Here is a 25,927-nt window from a genome sequence, read left to right on the forward strand (position 1 = left end):
AAGCCCCAAAGTATCCTAGGTTGCAGGTTTTTACCTCTCAGAATGTAGAATATATACTGACATTGCCTTCTGGCCTGAAAATTTTCTGCAAAAATGTCAGCTAATAGCCCCATGAAAGTTGCCTTGTATGTGGCTTATTCCTCTTGATGCCTGCCGGGACCTGGCGAGAGACATTCCACTCGTGACAAAGGTCATGAGGAAGGAGGCTCGGCATACACAAAGGCGGGATCGAGCCTCAGGAGTCCCCCCGGATATTCTCGAGCATCTACCCCCAAAAAACCATAGTCTTCTTACTTTATTGCTTTGTGCTCTCACCTCTGACTTTACTGGGGGCTGTCCCTCACCACCATCTCGCTCTCTCTGTCAAAGAGTTAACTTACAGCTCCAATTAATAAAGTTCCTGGGCAATTAGGAGTGTTTAAATCCAAACCCCTCAGATGGCTCTCTAACTCGCCTGACAAGTTTACCGGGACTCCTACAGCTATGCATACGATTGTTTACAGTCTCCCAGCCTCGAGAGGCATGGGAAGCTTAAGATATTCAAATAGTTAGAACCTCTCAGAGAGTTAGAAACTGTCAGAATAAACTAGTAAAGGATTTCATTGATGAGCCAATGCTTGTTGCCAATTTTCACATCCCCTGAATTGTATCCTTGAATGTGTATTAATTAATATAGTTGGTATGTAGAAAAAATAAGTAGTGGCCTTGGTGTTAGTAACTTTAGACCCTTAAGGTAATAAATTCTTTCCTTTGTTGTAAACCCATTACACATCCACCCTATAGGAATGCAATTTTATCTTTGGAAGATGGCGCCAAACCTTAAAATAATTACTCTTAGAGAAAATAAGTCTTTGTTGATAAGTCCTTGTCAAGAGTCATAAAATGTTAATAGGCCTTCTGGCCAGAAGATGATGTAAATCACCTAAACCATTTGTATACGATAAATTTGCAGGGAAGAAACCCTGGTTTTTGATAAGAATCAAAGACTGCTGACTTTGCATCCCCTATTATCCTCTATGTGTAACTTAGGGTATAAAAGCCCCTGTTAAAAATAAAGCTATGGGCCTTGCTCACCAATGCTTGGTCTCCCCATGTCATACTTTTCACATTCTGGCTGAAGTCTCCATCTGGAGCGTGGATATCCTCTGCGACCACTTATTTGCCTGGGCTTCTAAGACCCACTCGAGAAGGTGTCTAAGGTGGGGCACCTTCCGCTATTTGAGAGGGCGCCTTCGGCCTCCGTGGTCAGAGCTAACCTGGTGTCACGGGTTATATTGATTTTCCGTGTAAACCAAGCTACTCAGCCTCTTTTCTCCACTGAATTTTCCTACTGAGCTATCCTCATTCTATTACTCTTTATATCTCTAATTACCACTTGAATAGGTCGCCGACGCCGTCTCCCCTTCGAATACCCTGGATCAGCCGGGGCTGGACCTCAGCAGGTGCCTTTTAGAGTTCTATCTTTAAATTATGCCATTTTAATTATGTTGTATCTTGGTATGAGCTGTTTTTGTTCATCTTGCTTGGAACCCTCTGTGCTTTCTGTATACTTCTGACTCTCTTCCCTCTCTACTTCTGGGGCCTGTAATGTGAATGCTGGTACAATTCATGTTGTTTTAGAGCCCTCTTAAATTGTTCTCATTTTTAAAAAATTGCCTTTCTCTTTGCTGTTTTAATTGTGTGATTTCCATTAGTTTGTCTTCAAGATCAGTGAGGAGTTCTTCTCTATCATCTAGTCTGCTGACAATTACTTCTAATGTGTTTTTCATTTCAGTTATCACATTATTCAATTCTGACTGTTTTTTTTGTTTTTGTTTTTTAATATTTTCTAGTTCCTTGTTATAATTCTCACCAAACTTCCCTATTTCAGTTAACATTTTTATTACTGCTCTTTTCCTTAATTCAGTTAGCATTCTTATTCTAATGCTTTGAGCTCTTTATTTTGCAAATTATTTGTTTAATTGCTTTTTTTTTCTCTTTCAATTGAAACCTGTCTTCTGACTCTGTTTAACTTTCTCTTACTTTGTGAAATTAAGTGAAGTGTTTACCTATTGCAGTTGAAGGAGGATGTCTTTGTGTGGGAGTGTCTGTGTATAGTTTGCATGTGACCAATGGCTTTGCTGGTAGAGCTGGATCTGATGTGAACACAAAAGACTTGCCTTTTCCCAGGAGGTGCTGGTAGCTATCACTTTGGAAGGAAGTGGGCCTTGACATGCAGTGGTTAGACCACAGTTAGATGTAGCTGGGGTGTCTCCTATGCTCAGTGGCCTTCACTGCCCTATCTGGGTTGGAGGTGGGTCCTAAGTTGCTGGAGCATAAGTTCTGATGGTTAAATCTGAGCTGGCTGCATTCCTTTTGAGTGTGCTCTGCCACCCCCTAGCACTTGTTCTCTCACTCTTGAGGGGAACAGTGCTTGGGTAGAAGGGCTGGTGTGGGAGGCCCACATGGGTCTGGGCATGGGCTGTGGCAGTCCCACCATAGCTGGTACCCCAAGGTGGCTCTGATACACTGCCTGTGTAAGCACCATCACAGCTGCCCTTGCTCCACTCAGATGCAGCTCAGATCCTAGCTGCCTTTGTCCCTCACAGCTGAGCTACCCCCAGCTGCAGCAGCCTTCACCCCAGCATGGAGCTGTGTCCTGAGGCAACTGGGATTGAGGCAGTCACTCAGTTTAGGGTAGGGTCTGTGCAGGGTTGTCCTGGGAAACTGGCAAGTGACCCCATACAGATTCAATCTGCCCTGCTTCAGGAGTGTGTGTGTGTGCTCCTCAGGAGTGGAGTCTAGGCTTCTCACAGCCTTCCTTCACTGCCACTGGCCTTCCAACCAGCCCACCAGACTCCTATTCTGTGTCCCTTCTTGAGGGTACAGTCCCAACCTGACTGCTTCTCTTCCACTCCTACCTGATTCTGTGTGGATCTTTCTCACAATCGGTTTGTACACTCTTTCTGCAGGTCCTCACTGGCAGTGAGTTTGCAGTGAGAACTGTTCCATAGGTGGGTATATTTTTGATGTGTCCTTTGAGGGAGACGAGTTCTGTGTCCTTCAACTCTGCCCCCATGGTCTCTCCCCTACCCAGTTATGTTCTTATTTTCTTATTTAGAGACTGAGCACACAGTGGGAATAAGTGACAAAGAAAGAACGTCCAGACAAGTGATCTGTCAGTCACTCAGCAATGTGAGTCTAGTGCCTACTAAGTGACAACTAAATTATTGTTAATTTATTAATAATTTAATATTCAAATTCAGCTCAAATATTCATGAAAAGTGCATACTTATTTTCTCTTCCCTTCCACTCAGGTATCTTTAACCTTTCAAATGAATGTTCAAAAGGCTTTTGGCACCACAAAAGCAACGGTAGGCATCTATATTTCACCCTAGAATTTCTTCATTCTGCCAACCCATTACTTATTTTGCTGCTCCTAGCTTTGCTTTCTTCTTTGATTTCCCTTGTTTTAGCTTCATATCATAGTTCTTTGCTAATCTCTGCCTTGTTTGGCAGTCCTATTCTGATTCATTCTCTTTGTCAGATTTCAGCATTCTTCTTTTTTTTTAATATAAATGGATTTATTTTAATTGTAGGCTAATTATATTACAATATTGTATTGGTTTTGCGATATATCAACATGAACCTGCCACAGGTATACACGTGTTCCCCATCCTGAGCCCTCCTCCCTCCTCCCTCCCTGTACCATCCCTCTGCATCATCCCAGTGCACCAGCCCCAAGCATCCAGTATCATGCATCGAACTTGGACGGGCAATTCATTTCATATATGATAGTATACATGTTTCAGTACCATTCTCCCAAATCATCCCACCCTCTCCCTCTCCAACAGAGTCCAAAAGACTGTTCTATACATCTGTGTCTCTTTTGCTGTCTCTCATACAGGGTTATCGTTACCATCTTTCTAAATTCCATATATATGCATTAGTATACTGTACGGGTGTTTTTCCTTCTGGCTTACTTCACTCTGTATAATAGGCTCCAGTTTCATCCACCTCATTAGAACTGATACAAATGTATTCTTTTTAATGGCTGAGTAATACTCCATTGTGTATATGTACCACAGCTTTCTTATCCATTCATCTGCTGATGGACATCTAGGTTGCTTCCATGTCCTGGCTATTATAAACAGTGCTGCGATGAACATTGGGGTACACGTGTCTCTTTCAGCATTCTTTCAGCATTTAACTCCCAGTATTTGCTTGCCAATCGACCAGACCCAGCGGCCACAACTGGGACCCTTTTGTCCCTGGTCTTCTCCTGATGTGGACAACTGGCCAGAGTGCTCCAACTGGGTAAGGAACAAGAGACTTTATTGATCTCCCTCCCTTTCCCTCTCTCTTTCCTCTCCTTAACCCTTCCTATCCTTCCCCGTTTTTCTAGTCCCCCAATCCTGGATGCAGGAATCTGGTTGAAGGGCCCTCAGCCTGAGCTGAGGATTGGAGACTGATCACCTCCTCTTGGCAGAGAACTCAAATTCCGGTTCTAATCTGGTCTGCTGATTTCCGGTAGGGCCGAGTTCGAGTCCTCCCTTCTCTGGAAGCCCAGGGAAAAGTCCCTTAACGCCTGGGTATCTGTAGGTGGCAGGAGACGTCTGTGAGGCCACCCCTTTCGCCCCCCTCTCCCGCTTCCTCCCCCTTCTTCTTTCAACCTGGTTTCCTTTCCTCCCTTGAAATCTTTGATGTTAGTACTTGGATCTGAAGTTCTGTGTCTCTATAGGAGGTTTTCTGAGAGACCGTATTCTTGTATTTAAGGGCTTCCCTGGTGGCGCAGAAGTTAAAGCGTCTGCCTGCAATGTGGGAGACCTGGGTTCAATCCCTGGGCTGGGAAGATCTGCTGGAGAAGAAAATGGCAACCCACTCCAGTGTTCTTGCCCAGAGAATCCCGTGGACGGATGAGCTTTGTGGGCTACAGTCCATGGGTCACAAAGAGTCAGACACGACTGAGTGACTTCACTTTCACTTTCACTTTGATGAGGACTGTCGGAGAAGGCAATGGCACCCCACTCCAGTACTCCTGCCTGGAAAATCCCATGGATGGAGGAGCCTGGTGGGCTACAGTCCATGGGGTCGCTAAGAGTCAGACACGACTGAGCGACTTCACTTTCACTTTTCACTTTCATGCATTGGAGAAGGAAATGGCAACCCACTCCAGTGTTCTTGCCTGGAGAATCTCAGGGATGGGGGAGCCTGGTGGGCTGCCGTCTATGGGGTCGCACAGAGTCGGACACGACTGAAGCGACTTAGCAGCAGCAGCAGCAGCAGCAGTATTTGTCCTCAAATTTTCATTCTATAGCCAGGGAAAGTGGGACATGACAGATAGATGTGCAGCTCTTTTGACTTCTCTCACAGTGAAAAGGGATTAGACACAAACCGTCTTTATAAAAATACACACCAATATTCCTTAATTCTATCCACTCACCCCTTAGTCAGAGAAGGCAATGGCAACACACTCCAGTACTCTTGCCTGGAAAATCCCATGGAAGAAGTAGCCTGGTAGGCTGCAGTCCATGGGGTCACTAAGAGTCGGGCATGACTGAGCAACTTCACTTTTATTTTTCACTCTCATGCACTGGAGAAGGAAATGGCAACCCACTCCAGTATTTTTGCCTGGAGAATCTCAGGGACAGAGGAGCCTAGTGGGTTGCTGTCTATGGGGTCGCACAGAGTTGGACAAGACTGAAGCAACTTAGCAGCAGCAGCAGCAGCACCCCTTAGTACATTTCTTCCCTTTCTAGACCACAGTGGTAACAGCCTATAGACTCTGGGTTAACAGGGACAGGGAATAAACATTGCATGCTTGTATGCTAAGTCGCTTCAGTCATGTCCAATTCTTTGTGACCCCATGGACTGTAGCCCACTAGGCTTCTCTGTCCATGGAATTCTCCAGGCAGGAATACTGGAGTGGGTTTCTATGCCCTCCTCCAGGGGATCTTCCTCACCCAGGGATCAAACCCTCATCTTTTAAGTCTCCTGCAGTGGCAGGCAGGTTCTTTACCACTAGCGCCACCTGAGAAGTCCCAATACACTTTGCAGTAACAACCAAAGGAGAGGCTATGCAGGGAGCAAGGAATGCCTTGCCTCTTTCTGATCACATTAGTTTATGTTATCCTAGGCTTTACTCTCCATGGTTTCAGCAACATTTAGTAAACCATGGCCCAAAAATACTAAATGAAAATATGTAGAAATAAGCAATTTATAAGTTTTAAATTGTGTGCCCTTCTGAGAAGTGTGATGAAATCTCCTACTGTTCCTGATTCATTCTGCCTGAGATGTGAATCCTCCCTTTGTCCAGCTATCCTGCACCTTATTCACTTAGTAGCTGGCTTGGTTATCAGATCAGCTGTCAAGGTATTGCAGTACTTGTGTTCAAGTCACCGTTATTTTACTTAAGTTTGGTCTCAAAGCATAAGATCAGTGATTATGGCAAATCTGGATATACAAAAGAGAAGCCATAAAGTGTTTCCTTTAAGTATAAAAGTGAAAATTCTTAATAAGAAAAGAAAAAAAAAGTCTGATGAAATTGCTAAGGTTCATGGTTGGAACAAATGTTCTATCCATGAAAGTATGAAGAAGAAAATAGAAATTTGTACTAGTTTTTCTGTTGTACAAACTGTAAAAGTATGGGCACATTCCGTGATAAGTGTTCAGTTAAGATAGAAAAGACATTACATTTTTACAATAAGATACTTTTAGCGTGAGAGACTGCATTCATATAAGTTTTATTACAGTACATTTTTATAACTTTCTATTTTTAGTTATTGTTATTAGTCTTTCCTGTGCCTAATTTATAAATTAAAGTTTATCACTGGAAAAACAACATATGAAACATTCGGCACTATCCATGGTTTCAAGCATCCACTAGGGGTGAAACATATTCTCCATGGATAAGAGGGGACTACTATGCTATTTCTCCATCAGTTACAAGTTAGAATCTCCGTAGGAAGCTCCATTGTTACATCCACATTTTCCTTTGCTCTTCCATTGACCTGGATCCAGCAGGAGGGCAGGAATACATTTTTGAAAGAAATAGTTGTGTTGTTTCCCTTTTGTCAGAATGGGTTTTCCTCACACTTGGCAATTTGAAACAACTAAATATTTGGCATGTTAGTCTGACCATAAATGTAATAAAAGTCAGTAAGCAAGTTTGGATGAGCTATATAATATAGTCTAAATCTTAATGTATTAACTATAAAAGGATAGTTGCCTGAAAGTTGTCATGGGAGGTTTACAAAATGGAATTAATTTTCATCCTGGTAAGTACTTTAGACAAAGATTTTTTTTTTTCAGGACTAGAAAATAAGTTGAAAATATGGCTTAATGCTGTAAAGAATTAAAGATAAATTATTTATCCTTTCTTGGATAATAGGGCTTCCCAGGTGGCTCAGTGGTAAAGAATCCACCCACCAGTGCAGGAGCTGATGGAGATGTGGGTTTGAACCCTGGATCAGGAAGGCCTCTGGAGGAGGAAATGGCAACCACTCCAGTATTCTTGCTGGATAATCCCATGGACAGAGGAGCCTGGTGGGCTACAGTCTATGGGGTCATAAAAATATCCAATTATAACTTGTAAGATTCTTACTTCTCCTAACTTTGTATGTCAATTAACTCTGTCTTGCTATTGTATTTTTAATCTTGTTTTTAATAAGAAAAATGGTCCTGAAGCATTTTAAGTGGCACACTTAATAGTAGATGTATGTTAGCAGAGTATCAGTATGTGTGGTAATTAACAATTGGAGATGGGTGAGGGATGAGGAAAAAAAATGGTGGTTATAATCAGTACTGTAGACACTAAGCACTCCAAGTCCAATTGACAGGCTGTACAACTGCATAATTGCCCTTGATTTTTCCCCATCTCACTCTTATTTGAAAAAGATTTCAAAGAAGGAGTAGATATCAGTAATATTACTTTTGTGTAACTTGAAGTCATTAGACTATATTCCTTAGAGTTATCTGCTCTGTTATCCCTCTGCTGCTGCTGCTGCTAAGTCACTTCAGTCGTGTCCGACTCTGTGTGACCCCAAAGATGGCAGCCCACTAGGCTCCTCTGTCCCTGGGATTCTCCAGGCAAGAACACTGGAGTGGGTTGCCATTTCCTTCTCCAATGCATGAAAGTGAAAAGTGAAAGTGAAGTCACTCAGTCGTGCCCGACTCTTAGTGACCCCATGGACTGGAGCCTAGCAGGCTCCTCCGTCCATGGGATTTTCCAGGCAAGAGTATCCTCTACATTATTGTAAATTTGAGTTTAAGGGGATTGTAGGATGAGAGAAAGATGGATGAGAGAAAGATTAAGGTTCTTAGTGTGATTGAAATCATTCATGTTGCCTAGTGGATGAAATCATTCATCCTCTCTATGTTCTGAGGGAAGGCAGAGAAAGAGGGAAAGAACAATAAAATGAAACAACGTGGAAAAAAAAAATAGAGAAGAAAATTGGAGCTGAACCCAAAAGAAAGACAGGAGAGTTTTCCGGAGTGATTTATGCAGGTTTAATTTGGAGTGAGTAAAAGGGATACTGAAAGGTATCTCATGCTTTTTCATTTACTCCTTTTTCTATTACTTAGACCTCAACTTTGCTGCAAATGGATTTAAGGCAGTTTAAAAGTAAATGGTATGTATGTGGTGAAAACCAAAAAGCAGAAATAAAATAGCAAGATGCCTCCCCTCCTTAGGTAAACACACACACACACACACACACACATATATATATATATATATATTTTTTTTTTTTCCCACCCCCTCATCACTTGCACTGGCTTCAGTATAGGATAATCAGCATGTGCATATTATGCCATCCACAGTGTTGTTTTTTAAGCTTCTCATTACATAGATTATGCACTGTGTAGAAAATATTTTTGTAACAAAAGAAAAGCTCACCCCTGGGCAGGGGGGAGGGGGTGGGGATGGGGGGAGATGAAAGACAAAAGGAAACAAGCCAAAACTAACAAAGTAAAGTTTTATCCTCCATTCTTTGTCACATATATCTCTCCTACACATAATTTACCTAAAGCTATAATATTTATTAAGATACCAGATAAAAGATGTTTAGTAACCTGTGAAACAACACCAATAGCCTGGAAAGTACTGATGTAGGTAAAACACTGAGCATGAAACTTTAAAGTGAACCAAGATTAAATAAAATAAGGTCCATGTCAGCCATTGCTTAGGTTAGACATGAGATCAAAGTTGCTGGCCATCAGAATGCTTATGAAAAATATGAACAGTGTTCATTGGAATTGAAAAAAAAATGTGAGGTTTATGTTTCTTCTTTTTTCCATTGATCATAAATTCACCTCATTATCAGTGGTGTTAGAAATAGCCTTAAACACATCATAAATACTTAAAATTTTGGGCAACAGACACAGGTAAAAATATTTATTTTGAAAAGGTTTATTGAAGATTAACCATTACTTATTTTGTAAATATTTAAATTAATGTGTCTTTTTCACTCAAGGAAATCTGAAAAAAAATTCAAGATTTTATATTACTGAAAATGCTATTCAAAATTTTTAAAAATATTTAATATATGTAAATTAAGAACATTATTTTTCAGCCTTCTTGATGTTTCTTCATGATAATAAAATTTCATTCAATTCAAGTACCATTCCTACAAGAGGATTTTTCATTTTGACTATTCTATGAACTATCTGGTCCATTAAAATATGGTACCTGATCCCATGAACAGAAGCCCACTAGACTCCTTTGTCCATGGGATTCTCTAGGCAACAATACTGGAGTGGGTTGCCACTTCCTTCTCTAGGGTATCTTTCTCACCCAGGGATTCAACCTTGGTCACCTGACTTGACGGTGGATTCTTTACTGCTGAGCCACATAGGAAACCCTTTAATAAAAAATGAGTTACATGATTAGTTTTTAGAGTTCTAAAATTATTTGATACTTATTGCCAATGACTTCACTTGATTAATTCATGTATTCAATATTTATAGTATGCCTAACAGGGATTACTATGCTAAACATGAAAGGTATAGATATAAAAAGGTTTAACAACAACTGGAGAACTTTCATTTCTAAAGGAAGAAAAGATATGTAAATGTATACACATTGCAGTGTGAAAATTACTATAAAAAGATTATGCGCAGGATGTTCTCTAAGTTCTTTTCTTACACAGTAAAATATGAATCAAAAAGAGATTTGGAAATTTCACTCAAAGTGAAATAAATTATTATAAATGAGCTCATTGGTTAGATATGCTGTTTTTTTCCAATATGGTAGCTTTTAGGCAAATTAACCATTTAAATTAATCAATTAAAGATAAAATGTAAAATTCAGTTTCTCAGGTAGGTACATAAGCCATAATTTAAAGAACTTAATAATGTCATATTTATTAACACAAAAATCTTATCAAAGTTTGTGTTTAAATGATGTTTCATAGTATTTTTTCCTTAAAAGGCAATGATTTTTTATGGAAAGTAATTGTGTTCCAATTTAAAATTGTAAAAACACTAAGCTATGAATCTAAGGCAAGTTTCTAGTTGTCAAGTAGAATGCTGTGTACTATTTCCTAATGAAGTCATAGCAAGAGTATATTTTCAGCAGTGTCTTGTTCATTGTTGCATTGTTAATACGTATCAAATTACCTGATGAAATCTGAACAAGAAAGGTTTATTGAATGCTAAATGGATAAATAGATACATTGAACCCATAAATAAATGAACAGTTTTTTTTTTTCCTTCTTTGAGAGTCAGTCAAATGAACAGAAGCAAGTAGTCATCAACTGGTAAAGAGATCACTTACACCATCTATTATCTTAATTCTTTCCCACACCATTTCAAAGGAAAGAATAGAATAAGTGATGACAACTTAAAAAATAACTCAGTGGATCAATGAAATAAATTATTGCAAAATAAGAATTTATGAGGCATCAGAAAGTTATGGGATGGGGAGGGAGGTGGGAATGTGGTTCAGGATGAGGAACACATGTACACCCATGGCTGATTCATGTCAATGTATGGCAAAACCACTATAATGTTGTAAAGTAAATTAGCCTCCAATTAAAATAAATAAATTAAAAAGAAATAAAGAAAGTTACGTTTCACTCAAGTTCATAGAGAAATTCAGGATCATATTAAGGCAGTTACTTTTAATAGATGAAATGTTTTGATGAGTAGTTCATAATGACAGTAGAGGATTAGATAAAAGTACTAAAGTATACCATGCTACCTTATTTCTTTACATTTGGTTTTGTGCATTATTATTATTTTTTTCAATTCTGGTCTCTAATGTTGATGTGTGAACGTTCCTTTCTAAATGATGTAAAAATATAGATGACTCTTAGCCAACTATGTTTATGATAGAAGTTAATCACACTTTCATAACTGAGGTTCATACTTCAGTTGGCGATAATGAGGCATAATTTTCAACACTGTATCTAAGAGGAGTTAAGTTGGGCTTGTGATCCTAAAATCATAAAATGAGTATAATAATTTCAAAGTGGAGAAAATTATTCTTGTCCTTTACAAGTGCTTGAGTAAGACTTAGAATATTGATAAAAATGTTAATATCATGGCAGTGTGAACCAACTGAACATAAGAAACATGTTATTTTTTATTCATGTAATTACCACGTAGAACCAAGGTGTATACTTGGAAGTTAGGTTGAGTTACTATGTGTGTGTGTGTGTGTGTGTGTGCTCAGTCACTCAGTCATGTCCAGCTCTGTATCCCATAACTGTACCCTGACAGGCTCCTCTGTTCATGGGGTTATCTAAGCAAGAATACTGGAGTGTGAAGCTATTTCCTCTTCCAGAGGATCTTCCAGACCCACGGATCAAACCCATGTCTCCTGCAGCTTCTGCATTGGCAGGCAGACTCTTTACCATTCGAACCACCTTGGAAGCACTCAGTTACTATAATGGAATTCAGTTCAAATGACTAGCTATTCATCCCAAAGTAAGTTACCAGAGAGAAACTAGAGATTCTAGACAGTGACTTGCATCAGTTGGTTAGAAGCAAACCAGTTCAATTACTGTGTGATGACAAAAAAAAGGAGGCCTTTTGTTCAGCAAGCTAATAAGTAGGTAAATGATTTCAAGATGCTTATTAGAAGAAATAGTGCTTGTACCATGATGAATTTAATCCTTTGAAGGCTGATATTTAACCAGGAAAAAGAAGCTTTAAATAACCAAGTATTATCTGCTTACATTAGAGTGATCTCATGGTAAAAAAATGGGAGGTGGTTTAAGATTGGAGGATCTGAATTGTTATTCAGAAGTGAGTATCCTAAAAAGTATAAACAGGTGCAAAAGCAAAGCAAAATTTTTTATATTTATTTATTTATTAATTGAAGGACGTGAACTGTGAACTTCCAGATGTTCAAGCTGGTTTTAGAAAAGGTAGAGGAACCAGAGATCAAATTGCCAACATTCTCTGCATCATCAAAAAAGCAAGAGAGTTCCAAAAAAAGCATCTATTTCTGCTTTATTGACTATGCCAAAGCCTTTACTGTGTGGATCACAATAAACTGTGAAAAATTCTGAAAGAGATGGGAATACAAGATCACCTGACCTGCCTCTTGAGAAACCTATATGCAGGTCAGGAAGCAACAGTTAGAACTGGACATGGAACAACAGACTGGTTCCAAATAGGAAAAGGAGTATGTCAAGGCTGTATATTGTCACTCTGCTTATTTAACTTCTATGCAGAGTACATCATGAGAAATGCTGGGTTGGAAGAAGAAGAAGCTGGAATTAAGATTGCTGGGAGAAATATCAATAAACTCAGATATGCAGATGACACCACCCTTCTGGCAGAAAGTGAAGAGGAACTCAAAAGCCTCTTGATTAAGGTGAAAGAAGAGAGTGAAAAAGTTGGCTAAAAGCTGAACATTCAGAAAACTAAGATCATGGCATCTGGTCCCATCACTTCATAGGAAATAGATGGGGAAACAGTGGAAACAGTGTCAGACTTTATTTTCTTGGGCTCCAAAATCACTGCAGATGATGACTGCAGCCATGAAATTAAAAGACACTTACTCCTTGGAAGAAAAGTTATGACTAACCTAGATAGCATATTCAAAAGCAGAGACATTACTTTGCCATCAAGTTCCGTCTAGTCAAGGCTATGGTTTTTCCAGTGGTCATGTATGGATGTGAGAGTTGGACTGTGAAGAAAGCTGGGTGCCGAAGAATTGATGCCTTTGAACTGTGGTGTTGGAGAAGACTCTTGAGAGTCCCTTGGACTGCAAGGAGATCCAATCAGTCCATTCTGAAGGAGATCAGCCCTGGGTGTACTTTGAAAAGAATGATGCTAAAGCTGAAACTCCAGTACTTTGGCCACCTCATGTGAAGAGTTGACTCATTGGAAAGACTCTGATGCTGGGAGGGATTGGGGGCAGGAGGAGAAGGGGACGACAGAGGATGAGATGGCTGGATGGCATCACCGACTGGATGGATGTGAGTTTGAGTGAACTCTGGGAGATGGTGATAGACAGGGAGGCCTGGTGTGCTGCGATTCATGGGATCACAAAGAGTCGGACATGACTGAGTGACTGAACTGAACTGAACTGAAGGATAATTGATTTACAATGTTGTGTTCCCAGATGGCTCAGTGGTAAAGAATCCACCGGCCAGTGCAGGAGACACGGGAGATGTAAGTTCAATTCCTGGGTTGGAAAGATCCCCTGTAAAAGGAAATAGCAATCCATTCCAAAAATCCTGCTGGGAAAAATCCCATGTAGCCTAGTACACTACAGTCCATGGGGTCACAAAGAGTCAGACAGGACTGAGTGACTGAGAAGTCACGTTGGTTTCCACAATAGAACAACCCAAATCAGACATACGAGATGTGAGTTTCATCCCTGGATGGGGAAGATCCCCTGGAAAAAGGAATGGCTACCCACTCCAGTATTCTTGTTTGGAGAATTCCATCAACAGAGAAGCCCGGTGTGTTACAGTTCAGGGGGTCATAAAGAGTTGGACAGGTCTGAATCACTAACACTTTCACTTTCAGTACCGTTTTAATCCTTATTGGGAGGGGAGGTTGATGCATGAATGCCTAGAACTCTCTACTTGCCAGAGACTAGTTTGCACAAGGCAAAGAAAGAAGCAAGACAGTTCCTTATGGTATTTCACAGAGCAACTCTGCCCATAGTGGCAAACTGAGCTGTGTCATAACAAACCACAGAAAGAGCCATCTCATCCATATTCTAGTATATATTTCTTAACATCATGATTCAGCTTTTAAACACCTAAAATCGAATTGCCAACATCTGTCAGATCTTAGTAAAAGCAAGGAAATTCTAGAAAAACATCTGCTTCATTGACTATGTAGAAGCCTTCGACTGTGTGGATCAAAACAAACTGTGGACAATTCTTTAAGAGATGGGAATATCAGGCGACCTTACCTGTCTCCTGAGAAACCTGTTTGCAGGTCAAGGAGCAAGAGTTAGAACCAGACATAGAACAACAAGCTGTTTCAAAATTGGGAAAGGAGTATGACAAGGCTGTATAGGGTCACCCTGCTTACTTAACTTATATGCAGAGTACATCATGTGAAATGCCAGGCTGAATGAATGACAAGCTGGAATCAAGAATGCTGGGAGAAATATCAGCAACGTGAGGTATGCAGATGACACCACTCCAATGGCAGAAAGTGAAGAAGAACTAAAGAGCCTCTTGATGAGTGTGAAAGAGCAGAGTGAAAAAACCTTCTTAAAGCTCAATATTCAAAAAGCAAGATCATGGCATCCAGTTCCATCACTTCATGGCAAATAAATGGGGAAAAGGTGGAAACAGTGACAGATTTTAGTTTCTTGGACTCCAAAATCACTGTGGATGGTGACGTGTAGCCAAAAAGTTAAAAGACACTTGCTTTTTGGAGGAAAAGCTATGTCAAACCTAAACAGCATATTAAAAAATTAGATACATCACTTTTTGGACAAAGGTCCATATAAGTCAAAGCTATGGTTTTTCCAGTAGTCATGTACAGATGTGAAAAGTTGGACCGTAAAGACAACTGAATGCTGAAGAATTGATCCTTTCAAACTGAGATGCTGGAGAAGACTCTTGAGAATTCCTTGGACAGCAAGGAGATCAAACCAGTCAATCCTAAAGGAAATCAACCTTGAATATTCATTGGAAGAACTGATACTGAAGCTGAAGCTCTAGTACTTTGGCCACCTGATGCAAAGAGCTGACTCGTTGGAAAAGACTCTGATGCTGGGAAAGATTAAGGGCAGGAGGAGAGGGGGTGACAGAGGATCAGATGGTTGGATGGCATCACTGACTCAATGCACATGAATTTGAGCACTCTGGGAGATAGTGGAGGACAGGGAAGCCTGGCATGCTGCAGTCCATGGGGTCTCAAAGTCCAACATGACTTAATGACTGAACAGCAACCACAGTTTAATCTTCTCTTCCCCTACTGAAGGGCATCTTGGTTGCTTCTAAGTTGTGGCTAATATGAATAAAACTGTTATAAACATCTGTGTGAAGATTTTTCTGTGATTTGGATGAAAATATTAAGGATCATGGCTGCTGGATCGTATAATAGGAATAAACTTAATTTTGTAAGGAATCGTCAAATTGTCTTCCAAAATAGCTATACCACTTTGTGTTCCCACCAACAATGAAGGGGAGTTCCTGTTTCTCCATGTCCTAATCATCTTTTGATGTTGTCAGTGCTCTGAATTTTGGCCATTCTGATAGATATATAGTAGTATCTCATAATTGTTTTCATTTGCATTATGATTCCATTTTCAGTGTCCTTTTGCTTAAGGATAATTCTAAAAGTTAGAAATGAACAAAGTGGTAATTTTTTAGTCTGTAATTCATCCTCTAGGATGCTTTGAATTGCCAGCTATTGGAAAATGACATCATGAAATATAGATATGCTCCCAAATTTCCAAGTGAGAATTAGGGTATGCTACAATTCTGAAGAAAATACACTGATGATATTAAATTTTCTGAGCTTGTTTCCAAATGGTAAGTTTACCAAGAATGCCAATTTAAGCAAAGGGCTATCATTGGTGTGTAAATTAAATATCATTAAATATGCAAATTTTAATGAGAAATAAATTCATTTAATGAATTTTCATCTCTGAATATAATATTCTGAATATTTGGAATTTGAAGATAATTATATATTAAAAAGGACTTATTTTGCTTGTTTATTATCTTTACATTTATTTTAAATTCATTTTACAGATAGACTTACTCAAGCATGTTCCTAAAATGTTGCCTGGTTGAACTTTTGCTATAACTTCTTCTTTGCTTATAAATCTTATGCTTTAAGGAAAAAGGACTGGACAAAACCCTATGTTTTGTCCATGCTTCCCTGATGTTTGTTTTGAAACATAATATATTGCTATGATTTTGGTCACCAAATACAGAGCAAAACTGAGCAAGAATTGGAATTCTTTAAGATATATCTCCAAATAAAGTCAAAATATTTCAACATTGTACAAAATTGTATGTATTGCCATAATTTTTTAAATATAAATTTATTTATTTTAATTGGAGGCTAATTACTTTACAATATTGTATTGGTTTTGCCATACATCAACATGAATCTGCCACAGGTGTTCCCCATTTGATGTTATCTATCTTATTTATCCAATACAAGGATCATATTTTATCACTTATTAATCTATATAGACTTATAGGAAAAGATAAAGTGAAAGATTGCCAGCAAGCAGAGGCCTTACCACCAAATCTTTATTCTCATTGTCATGACCCTTCGATTACAGAATTAACTCAACCTGATACTGTTTTAAAATCTTCTGAAATATTAAAGGATATGCATTTGAGGTAAAAAAAAAAAACACTTATTTTATGACTACACCTGAAATATCATCATGGAAATTAAAAAAAAAAAAAAATATATATATATATATATATATATATATATATATTACAATTTCAACTAAGTAACAGAGCAGACATTGCTTGAGTGACCTTGTAAGTTTGAAGTTCATTTAATTAGAAAATTTTCCCCAGAATCAAGATAAAAACAGTAAGAATTCATATTGACCATATTCTCATTTAAGCCATATTAGGGATCAAAATATATTGCTAAATCACACAAATGATACAAAGCAATTTAAACTGAAAATTAGAGTTTTACTTACGTAGATGTGGAATTTCAACTTACCCCTGTCTGTGTCATACAGGAATACAAAACAGTTCCATTCATAGTGATCCAGCAGACTCAAAAGGGCTCCTCTTAAGGAAGGCCTTAGCTGCAGCACAAACTGGCTCTCCCCCTCAGTAGGAAAACTTGGTGTGATGAGGGAGATATGCAAGGCGCTGCAGAATGAGGTCAAGGTATGTACTGACCTCTTATCATAGAGTCCAAAAATGGCAAATACTCCTCTGGAATACTGGGAACAGACTAAAATAGAAGAAGAAGAAGAAAAACTATTAGCACACTTTAAAATTGTTGACTCCACATCTACAGTTTATGAAAAAAAATTCTGAATCATTGATATGTCAGGAATATAATATGAGGAAAGAGAAAAAGTGAACTGTGCAATCAGTCATAGAAATAATTAATGAACTCTTGAGGCTGTACTCAATGCCCTGCAGTGAACAAGATAACAAGAGGTTTACTCAAGAAACCAAATTAAATTAAGGAAAATTTGACTAAAATAAAATAATATATAGTTCTCCATGATAATGTGACAAATCCTATGCTAGAAATTTTTAAGTATGACAAATGCAAATTTTTCTCTGTATTTTGTATTATATGCAAAAATATGATATTATACTTGAAAATGTCTGATTATTAATTGGAGGAGCATTTAAATTACCTCAGTGCTGTCCTTCTTAAACTATATGCATTTATTTGTCTTTTCTATTTTGAATTAGATTGCATTTGCTACTTAGTCTAAATTGTTACTTTTTTTTCTCTTTTGCAAGGTAGGTTTCAGTTTTTACCACAACTTTAGAGTTCTCTTGATTTACATTTGAAAACAAGAGTTTATTCTATATGAGAAATAACTACTGTGCTATCCTAGAAGGTTAGTGGAATTGTGGCCAGTTGTGTAGCTTCTGAGCATGTGCATGCTTAGCCGCTCAGTCGTGTGTGACCTCATGGACTGCCATCCACCAGGGCTCCTCTTTCTATGGGGATTCTCCAGGCAGGAATTCTGGAGTGGGTTGCCATGCCCTCCTCCAGGGTATCTTTCTAACCCAGGGATAGAACCTAGGTCTACCCACACTGTAGGCAGATTCTTTAACCATCTGAGACACCAGGGAAGCCCAAGAATACTGGAGTGGGTAGCCTGTCCCTTCTCCAGGGGATCTTCCCAACCCAGGAATAGGACCGGGGTCTCCTGCATTGCAGGCAGATTCTTCACCAACTGAGCTACCGTGTAGCTTCTAGGTGGAAGCAATTCTCAAACCCAATGGAACCAAGTTTCCCTGAAGTATTTAAAAGAACTTCAGGTAAACATGTACACAGCCTAGTCTTGACCTTTCTTTCCCATGCTCCCAGTTGTCACAAGGACAAGAAGGCCAATTCATAAAGAGAAAAACAAAAACAAAAAAACTTTTCTCAAGATTCTTGCAAAATCATATTCTGATCCCTCTTTTGACATGACTGATTTCAAACTTGGATGAGTTTTAAATTAAAACTTAATGGATACAGACCTGCATTAAAGGATACTCTTTCTTGTATATACAGTAAATCAAGAATGTTTGAATTCCAAATTCTTACAGTTAACCTCATATGGCTAAAGACCTATTTCTTCTGGGTTTATATAGCTAGTTTAAGAACTTTTTTAGTTATGGAAAGATTTAGTTACAAATTTAACTGATAAATTCATTAAGAAGCCTAGAATGTTGGATAGTGGAATAGTTCCTTGTGAAACATAAGAAACTTGCAGTAATAGGCTCTTGAAAAAAATAGCAATCCTGATAACATTTGTATCTATGTTCTATATCTGGGATTTAGGAAATTATGAAGAATAATTATATAAGATAAGTTAATAAAATCTGGAAATTTTTATTTTGTTCTTTTCTATTTGTGTCTTGAAATTGGGGATAGAGACTAAGAAATTTAATTAAATCAGAGGAGAGTAACAATTAAAATAAAAGTGCTATTGATTTTCTTTAGATGATGTTCTCCAAGAGATACATGCATGTTTCACAAAAATTAAAGCCCAACTAAGGGACCACAGTCTATGTTCATCTAAGTAAGACTAAGATAGAACTGACATTGATATAGGGGAAAGACTGCAAACTTTGCAAATAAATTCAAACCATAGTGTTTTTACTTATAACCAGTTTGTTATTATTCAGTCACTCAGTCATGTCTGACCAATTGCAACCCCATGGACTGCAGCACACGAGGCTTCCCTGTCCTCCACATCTCCTGGAGTTCATTCAAATTCATGTCCATTGAGTCAGTAATGCAATCCAACCATGTGGTCCCCTGTCGTCCCCTTCTACTCCTGCCTTCAATCTTTCCCAGCATCAGATTTTTTTCTAAGGAGTCAGCTCTTCACATCAGGTGGCCAAAGTACTGGAGCTTTAGCATTAGCATCAGTCTTTCTAGTGAATATTCAGAGTTTATTTCCTTTAGAATTGACTAAGATTTGATCTCCTTGCAGTCCAAGGGACTCTCAAGAGTCTTCCCCAACAGTTCTAAGTCATCAGTTCTTCAGTGCTCAGCCTTCTTTATGGTTCAACTTTCACATCTGTACATAACTACTGGGAAAACTGTAGCTTGAACTATTAAAAACTTTGTGAGCAAAGTAATGTTTCTGACTTTTAATGCACTATCCAGGTTTGTAATAGATTTTCTTCCAAGAAACAAGTGTCTCTTCATCAAGAGACTCTTTAGTTCCTCTTCACTTTCTGCCATAAGAGTGGTGTCATCTTGTACTAATCCTAACCTAGGCTAAATTCCTTATTCTTATTCGTCTCAACTATCAATATAGTTGGGACGAATAAGATGGTGGAGTAGAAGGAGTTATGCTCATCTTCTCCTGTAAAAACACCAGAATTGCAACTAATGCTGAACAACCATTGATTGGAAATTTTTGGATCCCACCAAAATAAGATACCCCACTCCAAGGGCAAAGGAGAAGCTGAGACAAGACAGTAGGAGGTGCACAATTGTGTTTAAAATCAAATCACAGGCCCACCAGTGACTCTTGGAGGGTGCAAACAATTTGTTCTGTGCAAAAGGACCCAGGAAATGGAGAAGTGACCTAGACAAGAGACAGAGGAGAAATGGAAAGATATACCCATCTGAATATAGAGTTCCGAAGAATAGGAAGGAGAGATAAGAATGTCTTCCTAAATGATAAATGCAAATAAATAAAGGGAAAAAATAGAATAGGAAAGACTAGAGAGCTCTTCAAGAAAATTAGAGATACCAAGGGAACATTTAAAGCAAGATGGGCACAATAAAGGACCGAAACGGTATGGACCTAACAGAAGTAGAAGATATTAAGAAGAGGTGGCAAGGATACACAGAAGAGCTATGCAGAAAAGACCATAAAGACCAGATAACCACAATGGTGTGATCACTCACCTAGAGCCAGATATTTTGGGGTGTGAAGTCAAGTGGGCCTTAGGAAGGATTACTACAAAAAAAGCTGGTGGTGGTGATGGAATTCCAGCTGAGCTATTTAAATCCTAAAAAGCTTTATAGTTTCTGGTCTTACATTTAGATCTTTAATCCATTTTGAGTTTATTTCTGTGTATGGTGTTAGAAAGTGTTCTAGTTTCATTCTTTTACAAGTGGTTGACCAGTTTTCCCAGCACCACTTGTTAAAGAGATTGTCTTTAATCCATTGTATATTCTTGCCTCCTTTGTCAAAGATAAGGTGTCCATAGGTGCGTGGATTTATCTCTGGGCTTTCTATTTTGTTCCATTGATCTATTTTTCTGTCTTTGTGCCAGTACCATACTGTCTTGATGACTGTGGCTTTGTAGTAGAGCCTGAAGTTAGGCAGGTTGACTCCTCCAGTTCCATTCTTCTTTCTCAGGATGACTTTGGCTATTTGATTTTTGTGTTTTTTGTATTTCCATACAAATTTTGAAATTATTTGTTCTAGCTCTGTGAAAAATACCATTGGTAGCTTGATATATCTCTCTGACATACATCACAGCAGGATCCTCTATGACCCACCTCCCAGAATATTGGAAATAAAAGCAAAAATAAACAAATGGGACCTAATTAAGCTTAAAAGCTTCTGCACAACAAAGGGAACTATAAGCAAGGTGAAAAGATAGCCTTCAAAATGGGAGAAAATAATAGCAAATGAAGCAACGGACAAACAACTAATCTCAAAAATATATAAGTAACTCCTACAGCTCAATTTCAGAAAAATAAATGACCCAACCAAAAAATGGGCCAAAGAACTAAGTAGACATTTCTCCAATGAAAACATACAGATGGCTAACAAACACATGAAAAGGTGCTCAACATCACTCATTATCAGAGAAATGCAAATCAAAACCACTATGAGGTACCATTTCACGCCAGTCAGAATGGCTGCAATCCAAAAGTCTACAAGCAATTAATACTGGAGAGGGTGTAGAGAAAAGGGAACCCTCTTACACTGTTGGTTGGAATGCAAACTAGTATAGCCACTATGGAGAACAGTGTGGAGATTCCTTAAAAAACTGGAAATAGAACTGCCTTATGACCTAGCAATCTTACTGCTGGGCATACACACTGAGGAAACCAGAATTGAAAGAGACACATGTACCCCACTATTCATCACAGCACTGTTTATAATAGCCAGGACATGGAAACAACCTAGATGTCCATCAGCAGATGAATGGATAAGAAAGCTGTGGTACATATACACAATGGAGTATTACTCAGCCATTAAAAAGAATACATTTGTATCAGTTCTAATGAGGTGGATGAAACTGAAGCCTATTATGCAGAGTGAAGTAAGCCAGAAAGAAAAACACCAATACAGTATACTAATGCATATATATGGAATTTAGAAAGTTGGTAACAATAACCCTTTATACAAGACAGCAAAAGAGACACTGGTGTATAGAACAGTCTATTGGACTCTGTTGGAGAGGGAGAGGGTGGGATGATCTGGGAGAATAACATTGAAACATGTATAATATCATATATGAAATGAGTCGCCAGTCCAGGTTGGATGCATGATACTGGATGCTTAGGGCTGGTGCACTGGGACGACCCAGAGGGATGGGACGGGGAGGGAGGAGGGAAGAGGGCTCAGGATAGGGAACACGTGTATACCTGTGGAAGATTCATGTTGAAATATGGCAAAACCAATACAATATTGTAAAGTTAAAAAATAAATAAATAAATAAAAATAAATCCTAAAAAGATAATGCTGTGGATGTGCTGCATTCAGTATGCCAGGGAATTTGGAAAACTCAGCACTGGCCACAGGACAGAAACAGGTCAGTTTTCATTCCAGTCCCAAAGAAGGGCAATGTCAAAAAATGTTCAGACTACCGCACAATTGCTTTCATTTCACATGCTAGCAAAGTAATGCTCAAAATTCTTATAGCTAGCCTTCAAAAGTATGTGAACCGAGAACTTTCATATGTTCAAGGTGCATTTAGAAAGGGAGAGTAACCAGAGTCCAAATTTCCAACATCAGTTGGATCATAGAAAAGTCAAGAGAATTCCAGGAAAGCATTTATTTCTGTTTCATTGACTACACTAAAACCTTTGACTGTGTAGATCACAACAGACTATGGAAAAATCTTAAAGAAATGGGTCTATCAGGCAACCTTACCTGCCTCCTGAGAAACCTGTACGCAGGTTAAGAAGCAACAGTTAGAACTGGACAGGAACAACAGACTGGTTCCAAATTGGGAAAGGAGTATGCTAAGGCTGTATATTGTCACTCTGGTTATTTAACTTATATGAAGAGTATAAATGTAAAATTTATACTCATGTAAAATTCTGGGCTGGATGAAGCACAAGCTGGAATCAAGATTGCATGGAGAAATATCAGTAACCTCAGATATGAATATGACACCACTCTTATGGCAGAAAGCAAAGGGGAACTAAAGAGCCTCTTGATGAAGGTGAAAGACAAGAGTTAAAATGTCTGGCTTAAAACTCAACATTCAAAAAACTAAGATCATGGCATCCGGTCCCATCACTTCATGACAAATAGATGGGAAAACAATGGAAACAATTAGAGGCTTTATTTTCTTGGGCTCTAAAATCACTGCAGATGGTGACTGCAGCCATGAATTTAAAGGACCCTTGCTTCTTAAAAGAAAAGATGTGACAAATCTAGACAGTGTATTGAATAGCAAAGACATTACTTTGCAGCAAAGGTTCATCTAGTCAAGGCTATGTTTTTCCCAGAAGTCATATATGGATGTGAGATTTCAACCATAAAGAAAGCTGAGCACCTAGAATTCATGCTTTTGAACTGTGGTTGAAGTCTCTTGACAGTCCCTTGGACTGCATGGAGATCAAACCAGTCAATCCTAAAGGAAATCAGTCCTGAATCCTCAGTGGAAGTACTGATGCTGAAACTGAAGCTCCAGTACTTTGGCCACGTGATGTGAAGAGTTGACTCATTAGAAAAGACCCTAATGTTGTGAAATATAGAAGACAGGTGTAGCAGTGGATGACAGAGGATGAGATGGTTGGATGGTATCACTGATTCCATGGACATGAGTTTGAGCAAGCTCCAGGAGATAGTGAAGGACAGGTAAGCCTGGCATGTTGTAGTCCATGGGGTTGCAAATCGTCAGGCATGACTGAGCAACTGAACAACCACAACAATGAATATATAAAATGTCAAGGATCATATGAGATAATATACATAAGACTGGACTTCCCAGGTGGCTCAGTGGTAAACAATCCACCTGCCAATGCAGGAAATGCAAGAGATGTGGACAGGTTGATCCCTGTGTCAAAAAGATCCCCTGGAGTAGAAAATGGTAATCCACTCCAGTATTCTTTCCCTGAACAAGCTATGGACAGATAAGCCTGGTGGTCCACAGTGCAAGAGTTCTCAAAGAGTCGAACAGCACTGAGCAAATGAGCATGCATGTAAGTCTATCATCTTAAGAGTATATATGAGGCAATTAGTAAGTGGCTGATCTTATGAACACAAATTTTCTATATTTGTGTATCAATTTAAGTAGTTCTAGTGTTTAATAGGAGCACAAAAGGGTTAGAGAGTAAAATGCCACAGTTCATTGAAAACCAAGTATTCAGATTCTGTATAACAAATACCAATTATTTTCATGAATGTTTGCATTAAGGTTTATAAAGAAATTCTACCAAGAAAGAACATTCAGTTCTAATTCTATATTCATTAGGAACTAGAATTTGATTAATTTAGTAGATTCACTAACCTGGAAAACTTGTTCTGACAAAATAACTGGCTATAATTTTCCTGAAAGTTATGAGAAACATCAAATTTAACACGGAAATTTTCAGTTTGAACTCAGTAAAGTTCTTTAATTTAAAGCACCTTCACTTTTGCTTTCACTTTCAATAAAAGTATTGCTGGATTGGACCTTAACCTCATGAAAGTTCCACCAAGATTTGGATATATTTATGTAAGTACTATTAATTTGGCATATAGCTTGGAGTTACTAAGTGAGTTTCTTATTTCATACTTTCCTGTTCCTTTGATTTTCATGTAATATCAAGTGGATTTTTCATGCAAATTGGTCCACTCTCAATTTTTATGTACTAAGTAATCTGGTAATTTGGTTCAATTAATTTTTATTTTATACTTTACAGAAGAAAAAAACTTGAAGAGATTTGAAACTCTAATCTAAGATACTGGCTTTTAGTTTGGTGCTAAAAATTATACTATTGCATCAATTCATAAAATTTTATAAAATTATTATATATTTATAGTATTTATTCACCCTATAGTGAACACTTAGGTTGTTTCCTTGCATTGGTTACTGTATAATAATCATGTACAATAATGCTGCAGTTAACATGGCTGTGCAGATATCTCTTTGAGATAGTGATTTAATTCCCTTCAGATATATACCACAAAGTGGCATTGATGAATCATATGGTTGTACCATTTTAATTTTTTAAGGTGCCTCTATGCTGTTATTTATAGTGGCTATACCAATTTGTATCCTCCCTGCCCCCCACAAAGTTTGAGGGTTCCTTTTTCTCCACATCTTCACAGTTTTACTTTTTACACAATTATCACTTGTCTTATTGATAATAGCCATTCTAACAGGTATGAAGTGATATCACATTGTGGTTTCGATTTGCATTTCCCAGATTGATTGATTTCTCTAATGTTGAGCATCTTTTCATGTATCAATTTGTCTTTAGAGAAATGCCTATTCAAGTCTTTTATTTTTCTTTTTTCTAATTTTTTTTTACAATGTTGTGTTGGTTTCTGCCATACAACAATACAAAGTATACATACGTATACCTATATATATATATTATAAGTATACATACATCCCTCCTTCCAAAGCCTCCCTTCCCTCCCCCCCATCTCATTGCTCCAGGTCATCACAGGGTGCCAGATTGGACTCCCTGTGCTACACAGCAACTTCTCAACAGCTATCCATCTTATACATAATAGTGTATATATGTTGATGCTCCTTTCTTTTCTCTTTCTCTCTCTCTCTTTTTTTTTTTTTGCTTTTCCACACTCCACAACTTGTGGGATCCCAGTTTACAGTGCAGAAATCATGCCTGAGCCCCTGAAGTGGTAGCACTGAGTCTGAACTGCTGGAGTGACAAGGTATGTCAGGACCCAGGGAATGTTAATCCGAGTGAGGTATCCCAGAGGTTCACATCTCAACACACAGACTCAGCTCTACCCAACTGCCTGAAAATCCCACTGCTAGAAACCTCAGGCCAAACAACTATTAAGACAGGAACAAAATCCTACCCATTCCCCCCCCCCACCCCCCCAAAAAAATGAAGGGACAAAAGTGTATGTTACAGATGGAGGAGCAAGGTAAAAACTTCTAAGACAGAATTAGTGAAAAGAAAATAGGCA

The 25,927-nt window shown here is 38.5% G+C and overlaps 1 protein-coding gene across 11 annotated transcripts in view; it reads right to left on the reverse strand.

Annotated features, from left to right (window-relative positions):
- The window catches only part of GRIA4 (glutamate ionotropic receptor AMPA type subunit 4), a 680,457-nt gene that overhangs the window by 405,410 nt on the left and 249,120 nt on the right, over nt 1-25,927 (reverse strand). For all 11 annotated transcript variants that reach the window (XM_024975311.2, XM_024975310.2, XM_024975315.2 and 8 more), the window contains one exon: nt 17,107-17,346. In XM_024975311.2, the coding sequence (XP_024831079.1) occupies nt 17,107-17,346 (240 nt within the window). The remainder of the gene's footprint in view (nt 1-17,106; nt 17,347-25,927) is intronic.

The sequence above is a fragment of the Bos taurus genome, chromosome 15 (assembly GCF_002263795.3).
Source record: "Bos taurus isolate L1 Dominette 01449 registration number 42190680 breed Hereford chromosome 15, ARS-UCD2.0, whole genome shotgun sequence".
NCBI classification, from domain to species: domain Eukaryota; kingdom Metazoa; phylum Chordata; class Mammalia; order Artiodactyla; family Bovidae; genus Bos; species Bos taurus.